Source organism: Acartia tonsa, chromosome 8 (assembly GCF_053477335.1).
Source record: "Acartia tonsa isolate MP-2025a chromosome 8, ASM5347733v1, whole genome shotgun sequence".
In the NCBI taxonomy this organism is placed as follows: Eukaryota; Metazoa; Arthropoda; class Copepoda; order Calanoida; family Acartiidae; genus Acartia; species Acartia tonsa.
In genome coordinates, this window is record NC_137267.1 from 4,593,530 (window position 1) to 4,614,767 (window position 21,238).

General features: G+C 30.2%; 1 protein-coding gene and 1 long non-coding RNA gene across 2 annotated transcripts in view; one reads left to right on the forward strand and one right to left on the reverse strand.

Annotated features, from left to right (window-relative positions):
• Nucleotides 1-4,531, reverse strand: part of LOC145325844 (sialin-like) — a 41,274-nt gene extending 36,743 nt beyond the window's left edge. The window contains exons 1-3 of the mRNA XM_080168814.1: nt 4,404-4,531; nt 2,434-2,495; nt 1,861-1,914 (exon numbers count right to left, since the gene is read on the reverse strand). Coding sequence (XP_080024940.1) covers nt 1,861-1,914; nt 2,434-2,495; nt 4,404-4,436 — 149 coding nt within the window. The 5' untranslated portion in view covers nt 4,437-4,531. The remainder of the gene's footprint in view (nt 1-1,860; nt 1,915-2,433; nt 2,496-4,403) is intronic.
• Nucleotides 4,532-10,713: 6,182 nt separating this feature from the next.
• Nucleotides 10,714-15,365, forward strand: LOC145325365 (uncharacterized). The gene is made up of 4 exons (XR_013881454.1): nt 10,714-10,797; nt 10,951-10,987; nt 14,336-14,372; nt 15,259-15,365. It is a non-coding gene; the product is annotated as an uncharacterized LOC145325365 (long non-coding RNA).
• The last annotated feature ends 5,873 nt before the right edge of the window (nt 15,366-21,238 follow it).

Consider the following 21,238-nt stretch of genomic DNA (forward strand, 5'->3'; position numbering starts at 1 on the left):
TTTCTTAAATAATCCTAATATTGAATTTAAAAGATTGAATGAAGACTTTCTTCCAATAAATAACTTTTTTCTATTATTATCTTAGGTCTGTCCGTCCGTATGTTCCTCCCTTCTGTGCGTAACAAATAGCTATTATCTTTAATTCAGGCTGGTTAGAATTGTCCTCTTCATTTCAAAGCTTGCATTTTAATTCCTGTGACAGAAAGGTACATTTTAGAAAGCATAGCAACTCTATTCAAGTCTATATTATTTATTAGATTTTTTGGCTTTGAGAATATGGATTCTTTACGTATTATGTTATTCGCGATGCATCTATTTAATTATGTCTAAAATATTTTTTACTGTTTGTTAGTCTGACTTTTTTATTTGTTTGGCTTTACTTTTATGGATGTAGTTTTCCTTGCTTATTTCTTAGAATTATCCAAATATTGAATTGTTATTATATATGTTGAAGAAATGGCTTCTGACAGGATTAACAAGTTTTAGATCCTGATTTTATTTGTGAATTTATTGAAAATTTAGCATTTGAGTGGATGGGCATATTTTAGATTCAATATTTATAAGCTAAAACTTAAAATGTAAAAGTAAAGGCAGGAGACCAAAAGAGTCATACAGACTTTCTTTATACTCTTCTTAGCCAGAGATCTAAAGGGATAAGACAATAACCGACATATTGATGTATATCCCCAATGGTGATACACATAATTACCCCTTTTGTAGATTACAATTACTAGTTGAAACGTTTGGATACTCGTCTCAAATTATTGAACCAACAAATCAAAATTCATCAAAAGTCCCCAAAGTTCTTAAGTCAACGAATAAGAATGAGTTGTAATAAAACTTTGGGGACCAGTGTAATGAATAGCCAAAATTAATTAATAAAGAAGGCTAGGGGGTCAATAACTTAGGGAGGGAGTGGACATTGGGCTGTTTATTCTACCCATTCCCAAATTTTGGATATACAAATTTGGGGACTTTTATTGAATTTTATTAGTTGGTTCATTTAGTTGAGTGTTCAAACGTTTTAATCAAGTAGTGTAATCTACACAAGGGGCAATTTTGTGCATCATCGTTGGGAATGTACATCAATTTATCGGTCATTGTCTTATCCCTGTAGATCCCCTGTAGATCCCCGACAACAGCTAGTATTTAAATGAAACAGAAATACTTTCAATCTCCCTACTTTTGAATAGATTATATAACTATTTCTATAACATTGAAAGATATTTTAATTGAAAACGTATTTGAATTATATTCATTGGTAACATTTTAAAAATTATAATATCTTCATCTATTTTAGCGACAAAGCCCCTAGCATATAGGAGTTATGTATTAAGAGTAGGAAATAAAAATAAATATCCTATGACTTTAATCTAATAACAAAACAGCTTAAATCCATCCCCATGAACCTATGTGAAGTTTCCTTAAAATCTTAAGAGAATCTTACTGCTTAATATCTCGTTTACCACTAAACCGATTCATATATCAACTTTTGTCCTAGAGTTTCTTTAACTTGTAGACTATCTTATTTCTAATCCAAATTTAAGTCTTGGGATGGGTAATAAATGTATTAGTATAGATGTACATTTTACACCTCAGACAACTACCTGGTTCCAGTGACGGGTACCTTTTTTGTCTGCTAGCAAGTTGTTTTCTACTTTTTTTTGTAGCGACTTGCCTTTGTTAATATTTAAGACGCTATTGGCTGATATTCAAAGACCCAATTGAAAGTCGACACAGGGTCCCCATCCCGTGAAAATAGATATTTAACCCCTGTACCCTTTAATCGTTTACTCTAATTGATTGATTTAGACGATTTTCTGGCAAAACCTCTGGTAAACATAAAAAAGTAATACCAACCTTAATGCCATAAGATGATATATACCAAAGAAAGCCAAAATTGATACTGTGAATCTGAAAACAAAATACGTGGTCAAACAAGGGGCCATAGAATTAGGCACGGTCTAACAAAACAGGGATTAATTCTTTGTTAACATTCAATGCTTTTTGTTGAAAATATCTATAATATGATACGATTAACAATAGTCAGTATGGCTTTTAACCGGTATTAGACCAAATGAAATAAATTTTCATGATAAGTGAAACTTGCAGCGAGCTAAAATAACTATTGCCTTCTGTCAATCACTTACTCCGTTCCCTTACCTCCTACTGGATGAACGAACTAACCTATAAACAAGTTTCATTTTATCAAGTTAAATATTCACGTATATTCTACATCCATTATAAGAAAAGATATCAATATGAAAAATTAAAGATAAAATTTGTCTATAATACGATACAGTGAATTATATTTTATCATGACTCAGAACCGGTTTTAATCCAGCAAAAAAATAATCAGATTTAAAGCTATACTGGAATTGTTATTTATCGCATCTTATTGTAGACAGCTTTCTTTAAAAATTCAAAAATTACCTGCATGATCCAAAAAGTTTTGGAGGAGTTTGTGCTACTTTATTAGTCTCTTCATCTTCTTTCTAAATAAACATTTATGGTTATTGTTAATATGGGTACCCAAAAGTTATGAGTACCTAAAAGAGTTATGAGGTACCCAAAAGTCTTGGAGGGTTTTGTGCTACTTTAGTTCGTCATTTTCTTTCTAAATAAACATTTACGGGTTTTTTTATTATCGTACTCAAAAGTTGTGAGTAACTAAAAGAAGACGAAGCCCAATCTGTCCCACTTTTGAGGAAGACGATTCCTATATGACGTCATATAAAGGGAAAAGAAAAAGGGAAGGTGGGAAGAAAATCTCTTCAAAAGAGATGGAAGAAAGAATTATGAGGTACTAAAAAGTTTTGTAGGGTTTTGTGCTATTTTAGTTTCTGCATCTAAATATATTTCTGAATAAAGATTAAGGTTTTTTTTTATATTATCGGACATCGGTACCCAAAAGTTGTGAGTACCTAAAAGTATTATGAGGTACCCAAAAGTTTTGAAGGGTTTGTGCTACTTTAGTTTCTGCATCTAAATATATTTCTAAATAATGATTATGGTTTTATTTATATTATCGGACATCGGTACCCAAAAGTTTATGAGTACCCAAAAGTTGTGAGTACCCAAAAGTTATGAATACCCAAAAGCTTTGGAGGGGTTTGTGCATATGTCCTGGGAAAGTCTAAAGCAATTTTGGGGGAGGGTACCAACTCTCCCTAATGAAATTGCCATAAATCAAAAAAAATATAAAGCCTAAAGGCCTCTATTGGCGTAGGCCATAGTTGATATATTAAAGTAAAAGAATAGAGAAGATTCCTTTGCCATATGCCCATCTGATCTATACATTGTTTTGTTCGTCTGTCTGTTATTTTAAGTCCTAGATCGATTCCTAGATTTTTAAGTTTTCCTAATTTTTGCAACTCCTTTTCAAGATAGAGAGCTGAAATTTTCAGGGATTGATTAATTTTACATTCTCAATATTTTCACAGAGTTTCATTCAGATTTGTGTATTAATTGGGGTGCTAGATCAATTCCTAGATTTTTAGGTTTTTATGATTTTATCTATTCATATTCAGGATTGACAGCTGAAATTTCATATTTCCATCAAATTTCATTAAGATTTGTCTATTAATTGCGGTGCTAGATCGATTCCTAGATTTTTAAGTGATTTGAAGGTGGCGTGATTTTAAAAGTTTCGTGGTTTCTCTATTTTATCAAGTTTAATGATTTTTGTATGACACATTTTTTTCCAGATATCCATCCATAATTTTTGAGCTTCGCTACTTATGGATGATGTCATCATTGTTTATCATATTAGTGATCTACATTTATTTGTATTACTTTTTCTTATCCCTTAAATTCCCTGACTAATAGGTTATTCCATGGGGTAAATAAATTTTTTTCTCGTATTTATTCGAATCCGGTGGATAGGAACCGGTTTTCATTCATACGAAAAAACTATGTCTAGCATCGTATTATATCCAGCTTTCTACAAATATATAAAAATGTACAATCATAAGATTAAAACCAGTTTTTTAGCCCGTGCCTTCGGCACTGCGGGGCTAAAAAACTAGTTTTAATTTATAATTGTACATTCTATATCCGCGGAAAGCGGTTTATAACACGATGAAAGAAATAACTATTATTGAATGATCCATTTTATATTACTTTGACTTTATAATAGCGTTTGATTTAACTTAGACAAATTAGTATTGAACGTCTGTTTTTTCATATCTTTTTAATGATTTTAGTAAAGCAAGCTACTCTATGACAAGGTAATTTATATAAAATTGTCTATAAAAATAAAACAAATCATAATGCTTGTTTTTCGCTGAGAAAATCATACTTGGTTTTTAATTAGACTGACGGACGAACAAAGTTAATTTAAGAGTAGCTTCGCTACTTAATTTTAACAAGAAGTAAAGCAAAAAAACTATATATAAATTTACCTTTTCACTAACTAAAGCTTTTTCAGTATCCATTATAAAAAAAAACACTTTTTAAAATATCTTTAAACTTTTAAATCACATTTATACGTTTACAAATGCACTGATAATTATTTGTTTTTGGAAATCTGAAACTTTTTTCTATATTAAAAGAGGTCTAAAGACATTAAAATTGTGTAATATAACACAATAAAACATTCTTTCTTATATTGTTTTTAAGTTTTTATGAATGAGAGTAAATTTCTGTCTGTTTTCTTACAGAGAATATTGTTTTGCTTTTACCAAAATAAGTTACACTTCAATTTAGCAGAAAAATAATCTTTAGCAAAATTATATTTTAGAAAAGGGTTAAAATAAGTAAAAAATGTTGTACTTTTTGGTAGAATACTAAATAAAAAATTTAGGGAAGGAGGGAATATAGGGAGTTTTTTGCACTAGTCCAACGTTTTAACCAATTATTGTAATCTAGAGAAGGGGTTATTTTGTGTATCATCATTGGGGATATGCATCAATTTATCAGCAAATATTCTATCCTTTAGATTAATGCAAAGATCCCTAGATCAAGAATCGTGACTTTGATCGCAAGACCTTAGTTTTGAAGTTCTAACTGTAATTATGTAATTATAAATGTAATTATATAAATAGACATAATCCTAGGGACATTATAGAATAGGACAATGAACGATAAATAAACAAATTACCCCTTTTGAAGATAATGATTATTGGAGGAAAAATGATGACAGCACTAGTTTGTATAAACCAATCAAGATTCGTCAAGACATCCCAAAAAAAATCTATAAAGTAAAATACCTTGCCATAAATTTCCAAATAATTTAAAATCTTTAACATGATAATTTCCTAATATTTTTGCTCATAAAATAATTTTGCTGTTTTAATATACCATCCAAAGTACTACAGAAAGTTTTTTCTCTCTCTCTCTCTCTCTCTCTCTCTCTCTCTCTCTCTCTCTCTCTCTCTCTCTGTATATAATAATTTAGTGAGCCTAGCAAAATACTTTTCTGCTATGATAAACAACTTTCTAAAAGTCTTTCTTTTTCTTTCTTTTAAGGGGAACTTTTTATTATTATATTTTTCTTTAAAATATTATCTAATCAAAATAAAAATTAACTTAAATTAATAATATTTTTATATTTATTTTAATATCAGTTTAATTTTTTTTTTAATATTTAGAATTGACTTATATCGTGTTTTTCTTTAAAATTATATTATATAAAGTAGTTCGGTTGTGCTTTTAGACTATTCAATTTAATATAAGGATTGTTTTAGGCTATTTAACTACTCTCCCTCCCCAAAAAGCTAAGGGCGCAGCGATGAAAAAAAAATTACCATAACTTCCATTCTTGATAAACATTTTAAAACTTATTTTTTTTTATGAATTTGGAAGATTTTTACAGTTTTTTAGAAAATTTACTTTTTGTTTTTGTAATGGCTTTATAATTAATAATTAGGGAAAAAATATTAAAATACAGCGGTACCCAAAGTTTTTTTGTATTCAAGTTATCTTAGTGGTTTTCACTTTGGGTACCTTTATGAATTTATATCAGGTTCTAAACTAATAGTGTCCCAACTTTTCAACCAACAATTTTAATCTAAAGAAGGAATACTTTTTTATCATCATTTGGGATGTATATAAATTTATCGTTCATTGTCTTATCCATCAAAACACATTTTGTATATCTTAAAACATATTTGTATAATTCTTAGAATGTTGTCATCCTTGTTTTTTCTTCTATTCAAAAGTTTATCAGCAAAAAATGACATTGACCTAATCAATAAAAATTATATGTATTAAGCAGGGATCTTAAGGGATAAGACAATGAACGATAAATTGATATTCATCCCCAATGACAATAAACAACATTACCCCTTATTATTGGTTTATTGGTTGAAGAAGGCTTTTAGGAAACCACCAACAAAAACTCAATAAAAGTACCCAAAGTTTTTGATACAAAAATTAAGATATCGTGGTTCTAAAACTTTGGATACCAGTGAAATTTCCAGTCCAATGTCCCCTCCCTCCCTGGTATAAGTGTTTTATTGATTGATATTAGTACAGACAGATATAATCATAATAAAAATAAATCTATAATTTTAAGTAGAGTTATGTCTGCCTGTCCGGCTGTCTGTTCGGATGAAACGAGAGGGAATATAATTAGGTCATATGCAGGATTTAGGCTATTTTATTTGGTATATTGACGGTGCGTGTATTGATGTACACCTACAATTTTGATATACAAAATTATTCCTTCTACCTAGTAGAATTATCATTGGAAAAAATTAGAAACTGCTAGATTGAACCAACCAATCAAGATTCAATCAAAGTACCCAAAGTTTATACGCCAACGAATAAGATAGTGTTTTGCCATAAATGACTTTATTTAATAACCTTCCCGTCACTTATAAGAACCTTTTCTAAAAATAAAGGCTATATTATTCCATTAGTTAGCAAGATCTTACGGTAAAAACAAACATCCTGTTACTTAGAATTTGTATTGATAATATTCAATTCTAATAACTATTCCCGTATGCTTTACTTTCCGCTGGATTAGAACCTGTTCTCAGTCATGCAAAAAAATCATGTATAACATTGCATTACAGACAATTTTTCATGAATGTTAAAATAAACATTATAAAATTTAAAAGATTGTTTAGCAGACAATTTGTCTCTTTTTAGTTAAAATCAAAACAGTCCGCAAATTTCTTTATTAATGTCTATTAACTTTTTACTTCAAAATATGTATTTAATAAAACAAGGATGGCAATATCTATAAACGCGAAGCTCTGAAACGGTAGGACAAATGGACATTAATACTTTTATAGTGCCAGAACTGAATAATCAGAATTTACATGTATGTATAGCAGTCGAAACAAAGTTGTAGGTAAATTTGTTGAAATACTGCTTAAATACATAATAATGTTTAAAGACATACTTAATTTTAGAGATACTTCGCTTTTAACATCTAAGTAATAATAATAAAGGTACTAAGAAAGAGAGGGAATGTCTGATTGAGCCAATAGGAGAATCGCATCGGAATTTACATTGGATCTCATTGGTTGAAATTGTGTACACATTTTGCTACGAAGGCATGTTTTTTTTTCATTTCATACATACATAATAGTCAGCTGTAAACAGTATGTTTTCTTAGTAGAAAGCTCTGCGGAATCAGAATTAATTGCCCAAAAATTTCGTTTAAATTTGAAAGCTTAGTAACGAGGTGGATTCTTAAAAAAAAAGTTAGGCTGGCTACTCGCTGGTGAGGCAAAATTATTTTTGTGAAAAATCCTCCAAAATCGAATAAAAAAATTTACAAAAATTAAATAAAATCTTAAAGGGTTATTAACATATGATTTTGTTTAATTTTTGTAGATTTTTAATGTGCTTTTGGATGATTTTTAACAAAAATAATTTTGCCTCACTATCGAGTAGCGAGTCTATAATTTCTTAAGAATCCACATCAGCTTGAGTCGAAAGTAAACAATACTTTTGTCTGCTAGAAATGTTCATTCTTAGATCTGACGAAAAAAGGGTTCAGAATATGCTTCTATTCTTCTATTTCTATTGTAATAATATATATTAAATTTAGCTGGACGAATAAACCTAATTTTGAAAATTTACGCATAATTAATTAATGAAAACATCTGTGAAACGCAATGATTTGCAAATTTTTAGTTTTGATTAAAAATAGCAGTTTGTGTTTGTGTTTTGCTCAGTGTCTAGTATTCAAAATTTTTGTGACTAATTCTTTTTTAAAGCGAATCTTTTCTAATTAGGATAGGTCCGTCAACGGTCCACCCGTCAGTTTGTCTGTCAGTCTATCCGTCGGTAATTGTTAGCTCTTGTTCCTAATTTAGATATGCTAGAATTGCCCTATCGATTTCAAACTTTAGAATCCCTGTAACTGAAAGTATTACAACTAAAATTGTTATTTCTAATTTGATAAGACAGCATATATTTAATGAAGTATAAAGATGTTAGCATGGCGATTTGAAATATTCTGAGATATTTGGCTGTTATCATCCTTGTTTTATGAATTATATGTAAAAGTATTAAGACCAGTGTTTGTTTGTGTGTCTTTCTGTCTGTGATAAATATTTTTTTTTTACAATGTAGCTTCTTTTAGGTCCCAGAAAGGTTTACAACAATTTGGGGGGGAGGGTACCACCACCCTCATAAGAGAAATCGCCCCCCCCCCAAAAAAAAATACCATAAACATTATATAGGTCTAGGTGCATGGTCGCTAGTAATTGTGTAAGACCAAATGTAAAGTAAATACTTTCAGACAAAATGGTTGAGCTAGAGACACAAATTCTGCCAATAATTTCAATTATATTCATTTGTTTTACAGGTTTAATACGACTACAAATTTTAATATTATTTTCTATGTTTGTCCTCTAAGATATCTTAAACGACTGGAATATGTAGGGATATTGGGGGCAGGTTTAAGTGGATGGGAGATATGACACCTAGAAACAAATTTAAGTCATTAAAGTCAGGTATAAGGTATATCCAACAAGCAAAATATATCTAGAATAATATTTGGTGGGCAAATGGAAAGGTCGTCAATTTTACAATGTGTTGCCCCCAAACTACAGCTGAAATAACTTATAGGTTTCATGATTTTTTTTCCATATCAATTCCGTTGTTAATATAAGCTGCATTAAAGTAAATAAGAGGGATAAAGATGAAGTACCCCTAATGGATAGGGGCAAAGCAGTGAATCTTCTCTTAAATCTTTTTTGGGGGAAGGGGGACCACAAACCTCCTAAGATAAATCGTCTCTAGAAAAGCTTACCCCCCCCCCCCCTTCCGATAATTTTTTAAAACTAAAAGTGAAGGGCTCCCCCACCCCAACTTTATTCTTTAAGTGCCCCTAGTGGCCTCTAGGAGCGCGGCCGGTAGCAGAATAAATTGAATATAGATTATTTGTTTTGTAGTTATAACATATGTAACAGCACCTTGTCCTGAAAGATTAATTGATAAAACCCAAGGAATATTTTGTTAATTATAATAAACAATATTACCCCTTTCATAGATTATGGCTATTTGTTGAAAATCTAAAAGATTTGTGATATAACTTTTATTCCGAATAAATGATTAGACAAGCACAATTTACAGTCCAATGTTCCAGTTTTATGATAAAGTTTTTATTTTCGTTGGCTTTACAACTTTGGGGACTTTTGATTGGTTATATCATTTATGTGCAGGAGGTGTATTTTGTGTATCATTATTACTAATGTACAGCAATTTAACAGCAATTGTCTTATCCCTTTAGATCTCTGCGAATGTCCTCTCCCTCTCTGAATGAAAAAAATAATCTTATAAAAGTAAAAGTATACAGTTTATATAAATCTAAAAATTACATTTATCTGTGTTTGTTTTTTTTAACTGTAAAAACAAAACAACAACGTGGAGTAATATGTAACAACAATCTCAGACGAGAATTACAAAATAAAAATGTTAGAAATTTTAATCTAAACTTATTAGAAACAAGGATGACAACATCCATAAAAGCGAAGCACTGAAACGGTAGGACAAACGGACATTAACACTTGTATAGTATCTGAACTGAAAAATCAGAACATGAATGTATAAATGTCGAATCAAAATTGTAGGTAAATTTGTTGAAAAACTGCTTAAAAACAGGATAATGTTTATGGACATACTTACATTTTTGGACTTGATTATAGAGTTGCTTCGCTTATAATATTGTTCTTTGTTGTCCCAGGAATCAATATACCAAAAATCAGATCAAACGGATAATTAAAACACTTGAAAATTTGTTGTTAAAAAAGCAGAAAAATCAACATGTTTAAAATGGACGTACGGACATTCTGGTAATGATTATAAAGTTGCTACGCTTTCTAAATCGTACCCAACTACTACAGGAATCATCATGCAAAGTTTGAAGTCGATAGGACAATTCTAACATGCCTAAATTAACGAATAAAAGCTATCTATCTCGGACGGACGGACGTACGGACGGACCGACCCTAATTATAGAAAAGCTTCGCTTTTAAAAAAAAGATTGCGATATAAATCATATCTAATTATAATATGAATCACAATATCGTCAATTATCGAAAAATTGAGATTTTATTTATCAAATATCAAAACCTCAATTTATATGTACTTTATTTTTGTAGGAATTTTCTCTCAAAATTTTGAATTTACAGAAATATTCTAACATTCCACAATTTACATGTATTTGACAAGTATAAAAGCTTCGCTTTTTCAAAATAACAACAACAACAAAAAGCAAACAACAAAAATATTGTTTTCTGATATAAGGCGCGCATTTGACACAGTACTCTGATAAAACTAGAAATAATCTAGAAAAATCGAGATTTGTTGACCCTACCCACATTTTCAGATCAGGTACTCAGATAGATAGATAGATGGGTATATAAGGAGGTAAATAGATGGATAAATTAACAGATACATATAACTGTTTATATTTGTATTTTGATAATTCACCTTTACAAAATTTAAAAGATTCTAAATTATTATTAGAATTAATTTTATTTTTAGAAAATATGAAGGAGGCAAATTCAATTACTCCAATGAGGTAATTGTTCATTCCAGTATGGCTTTGAAACCGATTAATATCCGCTGGGTTAGAATCGGGTCTCAGCTCCACTGAAAATTTTGTGTAGCATCGTATTACAAACATTTTTTAGTAAATATAAAAATACATAAAAAGAAAATTACTACCAGTTTCACTAGCCCGTTGATCTATCTGTCATGCTTACAAAATATAAACATTAATACATATGTAAAATATCTAAAAAGGTTTCGTGATCAAAAAAAATTATTTCTGATTGCTGATTATTTGCTCTACAACTGACTTTGTCTGTTTGTCCATTTATAATTTGTTTTTGCTTTGCTACTTATGAAAGTTGTCAGACGAACCCCAATCTGTCCTACTTTGAGAAAGACAATTCCAGTGACGTCATGTACGTTTAGGAAAGGGGGGAAGAAAATCTCTTCCCTTTTCTCCCATCATTTGAAGGGATTTTCTTCCCCCCTTCCCTTTTTCTTTCCCGAAAAGTATATGACGTCACTGGAATCGTCTTTCTCAAAATAGGACAGATTGGGCTTCGTCATGTTGTCATCATTGTTTTTCATAATGAAGATTAAGTTATATAATTATGATTATGTATAATGGGAGTGATGTAATGATAAAACAAGGATGACAACATCAATAAACAGTAAAGCACAAAACATATGTAATTATTAAACAGACAAAAAGATTCACAGAGCAGATATTCAGTTATAATAGCAAAATAATAATTGCATCGTATTATAGGCAGCTTTCCTGGATATTAAAATGAAAAGTTATAAAATTGAAATTTTCAACGAATATTAAAAATTCGGTCCCTCGGGGCTAACAAAACTAGCATTACTTTTTATTTTGATTTTAATATTCGTAGAAAATTTTAATTCGATGATGTAATGGATTAGATATTATCCTGCTCCCATTTACAGAGATTAATATTACAGGGTGTTTCAATAGAAACGTTTTTTTGATTTCTTAATTATGCATAGAAAATAAAACAATTATATAAAATGCTTTATATATTTGGAAAACCTGTTCTGGAACATTTATGGTCCAAATATTTAAAAATGATTTTTTCAACAAAGTATGCCTTAAAAACCGGTTTTTACTAAGGCCTTATTTTTGAAGATTTATGGATTTATAGGTTGTGGAAAAAAACAAATTACACGGCTTCTATTAATAGTAGAAAAAACAATATGCATACCGTGAGAATTGTCTTAAACTCTAGTTTTTTTTTTGGATATATAAGTACCTCTCCTGTGCTACGTATAGTATAGGAGCTATGTGGTAAAATGTTCCAACTTACTTAAAACTTGTCAACCTTTCTCACATTTTTCAACTTAGGTCCTAAACTACAAATAGCACAAAATAGTACTAATATTATTTCCAAAAAATATAGATTATGACGATGCTAACAGTATGCATCACGTTTTTCTACCATAAACTATTAGCATTTTTTCCACAACCTATAAATCCGCAAATCTTCAAAAATAGGGCATTCGGAAAGACCAGTTTTTAAGGCATAATTTGTTGAAAAAATCATTTTTATATATTTGAAACATAAATGTCCCAGAACAGGTTTTCTAAATATAAAAAGCATTTTATATAATTGTTTATTTTCTATGCATAATTAAGAAAGAAGGTGTATCAACTTTTTTTTTTATAGCTAGCCGGTTCTTTTAGTAAGTAGTAGATGTAAAATTTTTCATAGAATTCAGATATGCAATCGTTTTTTTTTGTAGACCTCTAATTTTTTAAGTAATTTAAGTTTTTTAAAAAAATAATTAAGTCGGTTTTAAGGTACTAAAACGCAACAAAATAAAAGAAGAAAATGGCCAGTAAGAACAAAAATAGTAAGATCTTTAATTTGACACCTTACTTTTAAAATTCTGTTGAGTAATTATTGAAAAAATCTATTTTTTTAACCTAGGTTTAATGAAAACTTTAGACCTAAATATTTTCTCAAACAGACATAAAAAACATGGGTTCATATATACCTTTAGAATCAGAAAAATATTACGAATTCATTGTAAGCAAAATTGAAAAAAAGTAAAAAAATAAAAAAATAAACAAATGGCCAATTATATTTTTTGTTCAGGCAACACTATCGTCTTCCCTTTTTTTACCCCCTCTTTACCCCCTTCCCATTTTTATACTCAATTCAAGAATTAAGACGTTGCCTGTACAATAAAATATGATATTTTCATATAATTCCTTTTATTGTAGTTTATATACTATATTGTAAACTTTTTTTTTCAATTTTGCTTACAATGGATTCGTAATATTTTTCTGATTCTAAAGGTATATATGAACCCATATTTTTTTACCTGTGAAATAATTACCTGACAGAATTGAAAAAGTAAGGTGTCAAATTAAAGATCTTACTATTTTTGTTCATAATGACCATTTTCTTTCTTTTTTTTGTTGCATTTTAGTACCTTAAAATCGACTTAATTTTTTTTTTTTAAACTTAAATTACTTAAAAAATAAGAGGTCTACAAAAAAACCGATTGCATATCTGAATTCTATGAAAAATTTTACATCTACTACTTACTAAAAGAACCGGCTAGCTATAAAAAAATAGTTGATACACCTTCTTTAGAAAAAACTTTCTATTGAAACACCCTGTACAATGATATATAAACACTTAAGTCAAAGTTAAAGAATTCCAATTACATTCACATTTTTGTTTGTGATTCATAAAGAAAAAAAAACATAATGACGTTTTAGTTATTTAAAAACAATTCTTACAGATATATTTGCTTATGCATATTTTTTTTTCATAATTATATTCTTTATTTTCTCTAAAAGATTTTTTTTTTGAAAAATTTTGAAATAAAGAAAAAACAATAAGAAGAAAATTTATTTAATTTTGATGTCATTAATTAAACCAACAAAAAAATATTTTATGAAAAATGTACTTAATTTTATTTATGCATATTTACGACTAGAATTATTGGTTGAAAAGTTTTGACACTTCCAGTTTGAACCAACTAATTGAGATTCAAAAGTCACAGCTTTTAAAAGCCATAAAATAACTTCTTTTGGGTCCAGTAATCGATATATTATTACTTGGATGTTGCACAAGATTTCCAATTACTCCGTTAAACTGAGACTCCTAGCAGGCTAAAATACCACTACCTACCATTCACTCTCTTTAAATCGTACCCTCCCCTCTTACCGACTAATAAATAAGGTCCATATTATCCATCTAAATTGACGACAAAATTCCCCTTATAAATAGCTTTATACTATGCTATATATGGATACAAATCGTTATTCTGCTTTATATTAAGACATGATATATGCATGTTTGAATTGTCCTATCAATTTGAAACATGCTTTATTTTATTTTAGAATATATCATGATACAGAAAACTATGAAGTATCCAAGGTAAACGTTTCAGGGATCTTAAGGGATAAGACAATGGACGATAAATTATTATACATCCCCAATGATGATCAACAAGATTACCCTTCTGAAGTGAAGATTCCTATCATAGTGATTAGTATATATAATATTTTAAAAAACTATGTCCGTATATGACTTTCATATGCCTTTATTAGAAGGAAAGCTACTCTATATATCACTTTGTCTGTTCGTCCGTCAGTGTCATTCACACAGTCTGTAACGCTATGGGCTTCTTTTCTCTAGATATACAAATGATTTTTTAGTAAATATTTCATATACTAATGAGCATTCAATATGTAATTAACTTTTTTCGTCGTTCTGTCGTTCATTCTCAAAAAAATTATATTAAAAAGAAAAAATTACGTGAGAAAGTTCTGGTTTATTGATTTTTTCAGGATAAATATATTCTAAATTTTTAAAAATATCCTTTTCTAATATTATTACCCCTACTTATGGATATTGCCATCCTTGTTGTAATATATAACATCTATAATACAAAGTAGAACGATGTTTGTCTGTCTGTTTGTTTTTACCGAAGGATAACGCTAATCGCTGAACCGATTGGGTTCTCCTTTACAGGGTAGCTTCTCATAGGTCCCGGGAATGTTTATAACCATTTTCTTGAGAGGTGAAACACCCCCAACCCCCCAAAAAAGAAAAATAACCCCTCCAATTTTTTTTCTTTTTAAAACTAAAATTAAAATAGTGTGATCGACGAGCCCCCCCCCCCTAATTTTTCTTTTAAATCTAAAATATGAAAAAGTTGTTTGATCAAACCTCTTGGGGCAAAGCCCTTATAGGCCAATTGCGCAGCCACTGGTATATTATAATGTTGCTATTTAAAATGCTATCATCCTTGTTATTTTAGGTATTCTCCAAGCTGTATGTTTGGATAGACGGAGAAAAAGTGGAATATGACTATTTTTATGGATATCATTTTTGGAAACTAAATCCGAATAAATAAGAATTATATGTGTATATTTGTCTGTTTTTCAAAAGCGAAGCTTTTCTATAATTAGGGTCGGTCCGTCCGTACGTCCGTCACAAACGGATAGCTTTTTTCGTTAATTTAAACAGGTTAGAATTGTCCTATCGATTCCAAACTTTGCATGATGATTCCTGTAGTAGTTAGGTACAATTTAGAAAGCAGTTCTGACACTATATAATTCATGTTATACGCGAAGCAACTCTATAATCAAGTCCTAAAATGTAAGTATGTCCATAAACATTATCCTGTATCAAGCAGTTTTTCAACAAATTTACTCACAATTTTGCTTCGACTCTTATACATTTATATTCTGATTATTCAGTTCTGACACTATACAAGTATTAATGTCTGTTTGTCCTACCATTTCAATGCTTCGCTTTTATGGATGTTGTCATTCTTGTTTAGAAGCAAAGACACTCTATATTAGTCCGTCAGTCCGTAATGCTATTTGGGAAATGTGGTTTTCCCGGCTGCTATTAAAGAAAGACAGCTTAAATTTTTAGTGAAGATTCCTATGATCAGGTGGTCATGCTTTAAAAGATCTAATTCTTTAAAGGTTTCGTGATTTACTTTTTCGAACTGTATCTCTATCTTTCCTTTGTAATAATTATTGAACATTTACTCAGTAACTTACTTTGTCCGTTTGTCCGTTCCATGATTATTTTGTGCCCCGCTAATCAAGGTTTAATTTTTCCAAAATGATTAACTTTTAGGTAGTGTTTCGGAGCCGGAGCCGGATCCGGGAGCCGCCATATTTTGCTGGAGCCGGAGCCGTAATTTTCGTTAAAAACGGCTCTGTCTCCGGACTAGATAAATAAAGAGATTTTTGTAAATTATAATTTGGTAACTCTGTTTTGTCATGTGCAAATGCCCTTTTTAAGTTTTTCAAGTCCATTTTTATCAAAAATTGAACTTTTAAAACCTTCAAAAGTCAAAATAAAAAATATTTTTCTATGGGGAAAAAATATGTCGAGTTTTTCTTGATTTTAGGTCGGAGCCGTAGCTGGAGCCGGAGTCGGAGCCGCACCAAAATCAAACGGCTCCGAAACACTGCTTTTAGGTGTCTTAAGGGAAAATACAATGGTTGGGGAAGCAACTAAGCCTAAATCAATAAAAGAACCCAAAGTTTTTGAGCCAAAGAATAAGATAACGTGAACTATAAAACTTTGGGTACCAGTGTAATTTACAATACAATGTCCTTCCAGTCTTTTTATCTTTAATGAATACAGTAGAAAATCGTTTTGATAAAATTACATAAAAAATGTACGTACTTCTAAAAAGTATTTTACTGCAGGGATCTAAAGGGATAAGACAATGGCTGATAAATTTATATAAATCCTCAATAACCAAAATAACCCTTCATTGGATTTCAAAAGTTTAGGTTAATTTTTTGGACACTCAACTAAACAAACTAATCAAAATTTAATAGAAGAACCCAAGGTTGTTGAGCCAACGAATAAGAAAACGTAAAAGACTTTGAGGACTAGTGTAATAAACAGCCAATTGTCCCCTTTCGCCCTGATTTTAATGTATTGTTATTGAGTAAAACTTTTAGAGAGAGAAAGAAAAATAAGAAGAAAAATAGAAAATTTAAAGATTAATTTATTTATAGAAGAAAACAAGGTTTATAGCATCCAATAAAGCTAAGCTTTAAAATCAGACTGTAGGACAAACGAACATTGATACTTGTAGAGTGTCAGAACTTAATAAGCAGAAACAAAATTTTGTAAATACAGAATAATCTTAAAGGAAATACTTTACTTTTAGAACTTTTTCATAGAGAAAAATAGTCTACCTTTTTGTCCTAGGAATAACTATAACAATCTGGTAACAAAAGAGCTGGTACGCTTTACAAAGCGTACCAAATCGTTACAAGAATCATCTTGACTGATGCACTGTCAAAGTAAATTATTGAGTAGCTTCTCTACTAAAAAGATACATTACCAGATATTTAGATAGAAAAGTAGATAGATGGATTCAAAGATTGAAATAAAAAACATTTACGGTTAAAAGAAACATTTTCATGAGATGGATGGATATAAAAGGTAGCTAAAATGGTAATTGTGACTCGAGTTAGATAAATAGAGAGAGAGAGAGAGAGAGAGAGAGAGAGAGATAGAAAGATATATATATATAGAGAGAGATAGAGAGAGAGAGAGAGAGAGAGAGAGAGAGAGAGAGAGAGAGAGAGAGAGAGAGAGAGAGAGAGAGAGAGAGAGAGAGAGAGAGAGAGAGAGAGAGAGAGAAAGAGAGATAGATAGATAGATAGATAGACAGAAATAAAGATAGAGAGAGAAATAAGACATTTAATTCTTGACCCCTCACGCACAGTTTTCACACACACACACACCCACACAAAACCACAAAGACCAACACACACACACACACACACAAACACACATACACACACACACTCAAGCGCGTATATAACTGTGCATGAGCGACGATACGATCAAACGAGCGTAGAGACGTTTCTATGCAAACAGCAAAAAGTTCAAAATAGCAAACATTAAAATTATTTTAGAATGTTTGTAGCGAAGCTATTGTATATTTAGGATATGTATTTACGCTTAACGAAAACGTCATAATGAGTGATTTATTGAGGCTTTCAAAACCTATCCCAACATAATGTAAGGATATTTTCTTAAAGCTAAAGATCTCAGAAAGGCAGATTTTTTTTGGTATGTCTGTATTGTAATTCACTTTATCTTCCATCAGGCCGTAACACAATGGAAAAAATTTGAATTTTCTCGGCTTCTATTTAAAATAGACTACCTCTGAATATCTGCTTTATAACTCACTTTGTCCGTTTGTCCATCAATATTTTTTTGGTTCTTCACTTCTTATGGCTGATTTTACCAGATATCTAAAAGTCTATAGATTGATGTACAAACCCCAATGTTAATACACAAAATTACCCCTTCTGTAGATTACAATCAGTGGTTGGATTCTTACCTTAATAAACCAACCAATCAAAATTCATTAGAAGTCCACATAGTTGTTAAGCCAACTAATAAATAAACGTTGTATTATTAACATTGGGGTCTATTGTGATAAACAGCCCATTGTCCTCTCTCTCTCTCTGTTACATTAATAAAACACTAGAGACGCTTGCAACGATTGGTGGTTTCTTCAACTAAATGTTACATTATAATGACAATAAGGTATAAGGGTTAACTGTGGTGTTATTTTATTGTAGCTCATGTTTCAAGGAATCAGCCTTTACGTGAAAATTTCGGAGCAAGTAGCTATAATTGAAGTTTGAACGGAGCTATAAGAAAAAGGGGGATGTCTATGACAAATAGGGAAACATAAGGATGGTTTGTTTTCTTCATGTGTGTATTCACGTACGCATATGTATAATAGTAGTGAATTATTGAAAATGCATATTATTAAAAACAGCACAAAACGTTTATTCCTCTGTGTATAATAAGGGACCTCCAAGATTTGAATGTAGAGGGGGGGATACTCGACCCTATAATTTTAATTCTTAATTTGTATAAATCGAATATTTTTTTTTGTTCAAAACTTAGTTTAATGGTTTTTTAAGTACGTTGGAGGTAACCTCCTTAAAAGAAATATAAGCCTTCTCTGGAACTAATTCTCTTTGCGACTATGATATTCTAGTAGAGCCTACGCCCCTTGAATTTATGGATGCTGTTTTCAAAGGAGCCAGAAAAAAAAAATCTAACCAACCCAAGATTTAAATTTGAAAAAAAAATATTCTAAAACCATTACAGGACCAATATGAAGCTTATCTAAAAAGATAACCAATTGGTTCAGTATTTATTGTGATTTTAAGCTTAAGCCAAACAATCCTTAATCTTACTATTTTATAAATGCGGAATTGATTGAACACTCTACACATATCTCAGCTGTTTTCTGATCTTCATTTTCACTAGTAGAGGGTAAGGATATTTAGCACCATAGGAATTAGGGATGGATAATGGAGAAAAAATTATCTTTCCCCTTCCAAAAAGTGATTTCAAGAAATGAACAAGCCAGCAATTATTTCATTTAGTAGAAAAGTGTTACAAATTAAGAGTATTATATTTTAAGTAAACATATTTTATTTAATTTTAAGGATTGCATTGTATAGAAGTAAATTGATATTATAAATTGATAGATAGACAGATAAATAAATAAATAGCAATATGGATAGATAGTTAGATTAATCGATAGATAGAAAGATAGATATATAGATTTGTAGAAACAAAATTGAAATAAAATAAAAATGTTTGATAAGGATATTTGTACCTTAATCCTGAAAATTGATGGTTAAGACGCAACCCTCTCTCCCTTACTATCTCCCTCTCTGTCTCTCTCTCTCCCTCACTACCTCCCTCTCCCTCTCTCTCTCAAATTTTCTCTGAATTTTCTCCTTACCGCTCAGTTATAGTTTGACCATCCAATAGCAAATTTTTAAAAATTCTTTGTGATAATTTGATTAAACAGTGAGCTTTTAATGTTTTAGGACTTTATCTAAATCATTAAGTCCTGTGATTTTTTTTATTATTGTAAGTATTTTATTATAGTTAAGTCTTTTTGTTCTAAAAATTTGGTTTAAAGGGATTTTCTTGGATTATACTTTCACCAAAGAGTAATGATATAGTTTTAACAAGGTTAATTATAACGTTTCCAGTATGGCTTCCAAACCGAATAATATCCGCTGGATTAGAACCAGTTCTTAGATATACTGAAAAATCAAGTATAGCATCATTTACAAACGGTTTTCAAGAATATTAAAATAAAATACACCATTTTGTATGACTGGACCTTCGACTTTTATCTTATAATTCTTATTTTAAATATCCACAGAAAACTGTTATTTTATAATCAGCGCAGCATATACATTTATAGTATATGCATTAGTTTTAAGCAGTTAATATCTATAAACCACTGACAATAATATATCCATTTAAAGTATAAAGTAAAAAAGTTTCTTTTGGTTTGTTCGTTAAGATTTTGGTAACATTTGACCCGATTGAGATATAAATTTTAGGCTTTTTTTTGGTTTTGGTGAAGCAGCTAGTAAAATTATAAAGCAGTAAGGTATTTTATTTGTTTTTCAATATCTCGCAAACCACCAAACCACTGGTTGTTATGGTTTAGGCCCTGTAATATCTAGTTACTAGAGGTGCAGTAGTAAAAGTATCTCGCTAACCGCCGAACCGAAATGGTTCTTCTAAACATTGTAGCTTCTAACAGGTCATAGCTTGGTCTATAACTTTTTTGGGATAGCACCACCCTCAATAGAAATAAATTAGCTTCTCAAAATTAAATTGAAAGTGGGGAGGACGGTTCTCCCAAATGCCCCTAGAAGCCTCTAGAAGCATATCCTCTATTTAGGGTTTTTAAATTTAGTAATAGAGTAGCTTCGCTAGGTACTAATGAATGCGTTTGATTTATTACTATTTTATTTTCAAGAAATCATAATTTATGGCAGTTATAATTTTTAAATTATTACTTTTAAAATACGATAAAACTTACATATATTTTGATAGAAATAAGAGGTTAACTCACAAACAAAATATGAATTTTACATATTTTTTCAGACTTTGCAAATTGTTTTGAGCATGTTTGCTCTCTTCAGATTTAAATTAAAAGGATTTTTACAAGTATCTTTTATTAAACATATCCATAGAAAGCTAGATCAGAATTTCAGCTTCGGTTGGGTAGAAGATATTTCTTTCTTAAAATATTTAAATAGTAGATAGAAAAAAGGAAGCTAGTAAAAGTGGCGGCACAGATTATGATGTCAAAAAAATTAATCAATGAGAGGACACTATAAATTTTACCATTACAGTGTATACTGGCCTCTCATTGGTTTTTGACGTCATAATCTGTGCTGCCACTTTTA